This window comes from Anomaloglossus baeobatrachus, chromosome 4 (genome assembly GCF_048569485.1).
Source record: "Anomaloglossus baeobatrachus isolate aAnoBae1 chromosome 4, aAnoBae1.hap1, whole genome shotgun sequence".
Classification (NCBI taxonomy): Eukaryota; Metazoa; Chordata; class Amphibia; order Anura; family Aromobatidae; genus Anomaloglossus; species Anomaloglossus baeobatrachus.
The window spans coordinates 24461927-24466630 of NC_134356.1; the positions used below are offsets into that span (position 1 = coordinate 24461927).

Consider the following 4704-nt stretch of genomic DNA (forward strand, 5'->3'; position numbering starts at 1 on the left):
TAGGTGAGAAAAACCCTACACATTCGCACAGCACTCGCATGGCACTAACATGTCATACGGATGCTAAGCAAGAAAAAAAAACACGCACTCGCATAACATACGCAAGACCAAACGCATGACACTCGTCAGACTTTTCGGGACGAGTATCGGAGTGATTATTTGTATGCAAGTGGAACCATACCCTTAGGGTAACATTCTGATAAGAGTTACGATTATTGTACGTATCACCTGTATCCATGTTTATTGAGGGTGTTTAAGCTAATATACAGTACCCCTGGGAGTAATCTCTATCTTTTACGTTCCGGGCCTGTTACTTACAACAGCAACCATTTACGTATCATCACCTGTATCCCACCATCTTATTCATCCCATTGGCCAATTTATTTAGCCATCAAAACCTTAGTTCTATCTCCAGTATCTGCCAAGATATCTTACATATTGCTGCTTTCTACCAGTTACTGTTTACCCCCTAATATCTTTATAGAACCATCATATACAAATAATACAGCATGAAGGGGCTCGGTGAAGACGGCAGTGAAGGTATGTAAGTGTCTGATGGGGTCACACAGCTCATAAAAGGACAACTGCCCGGCCCCATAATCCAGACAGATCCTGACTCTATCACTGGAGATCTTGTCAGGTAACCGGATCACTTTACTGTTATGTCTCACTGAATACTGACTATCATATCTCCACAAACTCCAGGACTTGTTAGTATATTCAATCAGTGACTGCCACCTCCTGTCCATACTGGGATAACACATTCCTACACTCCACCACCCTGATCTACTGCCCTCCACATCCCAGTAATGTCGTCCTGAGGTAAATCCCCTCGTGCTCATCACCTGATGATACTGGAATCTCTCTGCTGTGTCTGGACGATTCTGCTCTTCTTGTGTGCTGGTTGCAGTTTTCAGGTCGTCTGATATAAGGAGATTATTAGCAGCTGTGTTTACATCCAGTAATATGTCGGCAGGACCCTCCACATAGATCCCCCTCCTTATACCTGATATTACCTCACATAATGTGTGTAATGTGTGTGAGATCACAGCCACATCCAGGTCATCTCCATCATGGAGCTGTTTATCATGTCCCCCTGTGTCCTCATCACCTCCCTCCTCCTCAGGATCACACAAGTCTCCAGTGTCTGGTTCCTGTAAGACGGTCAGTGGATTAGTCATGTTACACAGCTCCTCAATGTGCCTCATCTTCATGGACAGCTTGTCCTTCTTTATCTCCAGCTGATGGATCAGAGCAGACAGTGACAGTGACTCTTTCTTTTCCTGCCTGGAGATCTCACTCAGGACCTTCTTCTCCAGGTCGTCCACCCGTCTCCTGATGTCTGTACACAGGGCAGTGACTCTCACGGCTTCTCCAGCTGCTTTTTCTTGAGTTTTTCTCCTGCGTTCCTCCAGACTCCGGACTCTTTCCTCAGTCTCCTGTCTCTTTTTGATTAGTTTCTGGTGAACATTTCTCAGTTTCTTCTTCTTCTTCTCAGAGGCCTCAACCAGTATCTCCACCTGATGTCCCAGATGTTCTCCGGCCAAACTGCAGCTCACACAGATAGAAGCAGCGTCCTTAGTGCAGTAATATTCCAGGACCTTCTTATGGACAGAACATTTCCTTTTCTCCAGAGAAGTGCTGGGATCAGATAAGACGTGTTCTGGTGATTTGCTGTGAGCCCTCAGGTGTTTCTCACACAGAGAAGCCTCACAGTGGAGACAGGATCTAACAGCAGGTACAGGAGAGTCCACACAGTAAGTGCAGCAGATCCCAGTGATCTTTTCTTGTTCTTGCTGAGTAGCCAGGAAACGTTCTGCTACATTACGCAGAGCTATGTTCCTCATCAGCGCCGGCCGCTCCCGAAACTGTTCTCTGCATTCAGGACAGGAATAAACTCCAGACCCATCCTGTGTATCCAGCACACGATCAATACAGACCCGGCAGAAGTTGTGTCCACATCTCAGCATTACAGGATCTGTATAAGTGCTCAGACAGATGGAGCAGAGCAGCTCATCTCTCAGATCAGCAGACGCCATGGCTGCAAGAGGCAAAGAGAAACAAAACTAATTCTCTGATACTCAGAATCAAAAGGCAGTTTATACTTGTGAATGAAGGGCAGAGGTCAGGAGCACACCGTTACTCCCACAAACAATTTTTGCTGCTTCCAAAACACTGCGTCGTACAGTAGAGGCACAGTGGATGGGATTTATACAAATCTTCTGCCCACTGTGCTTTTTTCCGCAGCGTAAATTGACATGCAGCTTGGTTTCAGAAGCTGCAGCATGTTAGGAGGGATGACACTATGTCTAGAATGTATAAAATTAAATGGTGTAATTAATTTTTTTATAACTTTTTAACTGAGCTGTTGGGGACTGGCATTGCTATTTTAGCCCAGCACTGTGCGCTGCATTACAATTTTCCTCTATTAACTGTTATTGCTGTGATCTGAGCAGAGCAGTCATATCATTGCAGTGCTCAAATCCCAGTAATGTCAGGTAAGCACTAATCAGGTTCAAGCAGCAAGGCAAAATGATATGACTGCTCTACTCAGATCACAGTAATGGTCCGCTGAGCATCTAATCCTCTTGTGTGTGATACAGTCAGTACAGCCATGTAATTAATTATTTAAAGGAAACCTGTCAAGTGAAAAAGCGCTATCAACCTGCAGATATGGGGTTAACCTGCAGGTTAAGGCTATGTGCGCACGTGTGCGTATTGCATGCAGTTACGCTGCGTTCTGCACCGCAGCGTAACTGCATGCATCCTGCGTTCCCTGCACAGTCTATGGAGATTGTGCATGAGCCGTGCGCACGAGGCATATTAGAACGCAGCGATTCGGCTGCTGCACGAATCGCTGCGTTCTAAGAAGTGACATGTCACTTCTTCCGTGTGGTTTGCATGCTGTCTATAGGGAGAGGCAGCATGCAGAGTGCACGTTCTCTGCCGGCACCATGCGCTTCAGAACTGAGCTTTTCAGCTGCGCTCTGAAGCGCACCTTTTAGGTGCGGTGCAGAGCGCACACGTGCACACATAGCCTAATAGTGTTCTGAACCTGCCTACTTCGAGCCTCACTGCCAGGAGGAAAAGATCTTTATTCCTCCTGGCAACAATCGGCATCAAGTCACTGAGCGGTGAATGAACCCTCGCCAGTGCTTCCCCTATGACTGGAAGCCAAACACTACCAAGAATAAAGTTCTTTTCCTCCTGGCAGCAAGACTCAAAGTGCCAGCGGTGGGCAGGTTGAGAAGGCTATTAACCTGCAGATTAATATAATTATTTTACATGACAGGCTCATTTTAATATGTAATACAACCTATATAATCCTATAATGTGTTAAACAGGCCAAGTATGTAATCCCTTAAAAGTGAGTCCACCCATAAAAATTAACCTTTATTATATTAAAAATAACAAATATACACAGTCACACACAATGTGCGTGTGGAGTGTGAGTGATACACACAATGTTGTAAGGTGTTAGGGACCATTTTTTTAAGGGAAAAAAATGTGTCGTGATGGAATATAAAGAGTATAAGTTGCATACAGTAGGGCCTCGGGGGTTACCAACTCTCCCTCTGCTTTGTCCTACCTAACAATGGGGCTTTAAGCACCCTAGATGTGTGGTGCCCCCATTCCACGACGGCTGTCCCTTTTGTCCCTAACTACCTCATCAGATAACTCATCAGATTTTAACTATCCTAAAGGCTAAGACGGTAGCAGTACACATATGACTACTGCATTATCCATTCGGATATAGGTATAGTGCCTTACGGGACATCGTGACCGGGCTCCTTCAATACCTGAACTTCTGGAAGGGGGTGACATTCTCTGACTAATCGGGATGCGATTGAGCCCCTTATAGTCAATCCTGATTCCCCTGATGAACCCCAACAATTCAATTAGTGGGGGGAAACGCGTTGGGAAAATATTTCTGTCTTCTCCTTACTGTGGGATCCTATTACAACAAGGACCCTCGTTTTCTCCATTGGGAACGTGCTTTTTATGTGTGGATTCTCCCTGTAGCCCAGGAGGACTACCACCTAACTGTAAAGTACCCCAAAACTAAATTAAAAAAAATAAAAAAATTTTTTTTATTTTTATATAACGCTAACATATTCCGCAGAGCTTTACATACATCAGGAACACTGTCCCCATTGGGGCTCACAATCTAAATTCCCTATCTCTATGTTTTTGGAGTGTGGGAGGAAACCAGAGTACCCGGAGGAAACCCACGCAAACACGGGGAGAACATACAAACTCCTTGCAGATGGTGTCCTTGGTGGGATTTGAAGGCTGCAGTGATAACCACTGAGCCACCGTGACGCACTAACTATGTATTATTTTGAATTTACTACATGATATCAGGTTATTATTATAAGGGCTAACTAAACTATTGTCGGTCGCCTGATTTTAGAACTCATCAAGAAGGGATATATATTATGTACAAAAACCTTCTTTGATGTGCATGTTTTTGTGTGTCAAGGTCCCTTTACACACAGACTTTCTAGCGATCCCACCAGCGATCCCAACCTGGCCGGGATCGCTACAAAGTATCTGGTGAGCTGTCAAACAGGCAGACCTGGCCAACGACGCAACAGTGATCCGGACCTGCAGAACGACCTAGCTAGTCATTAGGGACGTTGTAAGGCCAGCGACTTCGTTAGCGAATCCAGGATGGTCCAGCGTCGCTTCCAGCTCTGCTGC

General features: G+C 45.4%; 1 protein-coding gene across 1 annotated transcript; it reads right to left on the reverse strand.

Annotated features, from left to right (window-relative positions):
• Positions 1-455: 455 nt before the first annotated feature.
• Positions 456-2042, reverse strand: LOC142302279 (E3 ubiquitin/ISG15 ligase TRIM25-like). The gene has a single exon (XM_075343350.1). The coding sequence runs from the start codon at positions 2037-2039 to the stop codon at positions 456-458; it is 1584 nt and encodes a 527-aa protein (XP_075199465.1). The 5' UTR covers positions 2040-2042.
• Between the last annotated feature and the right edge of the window lie 2662 nt (positions 2043-4704).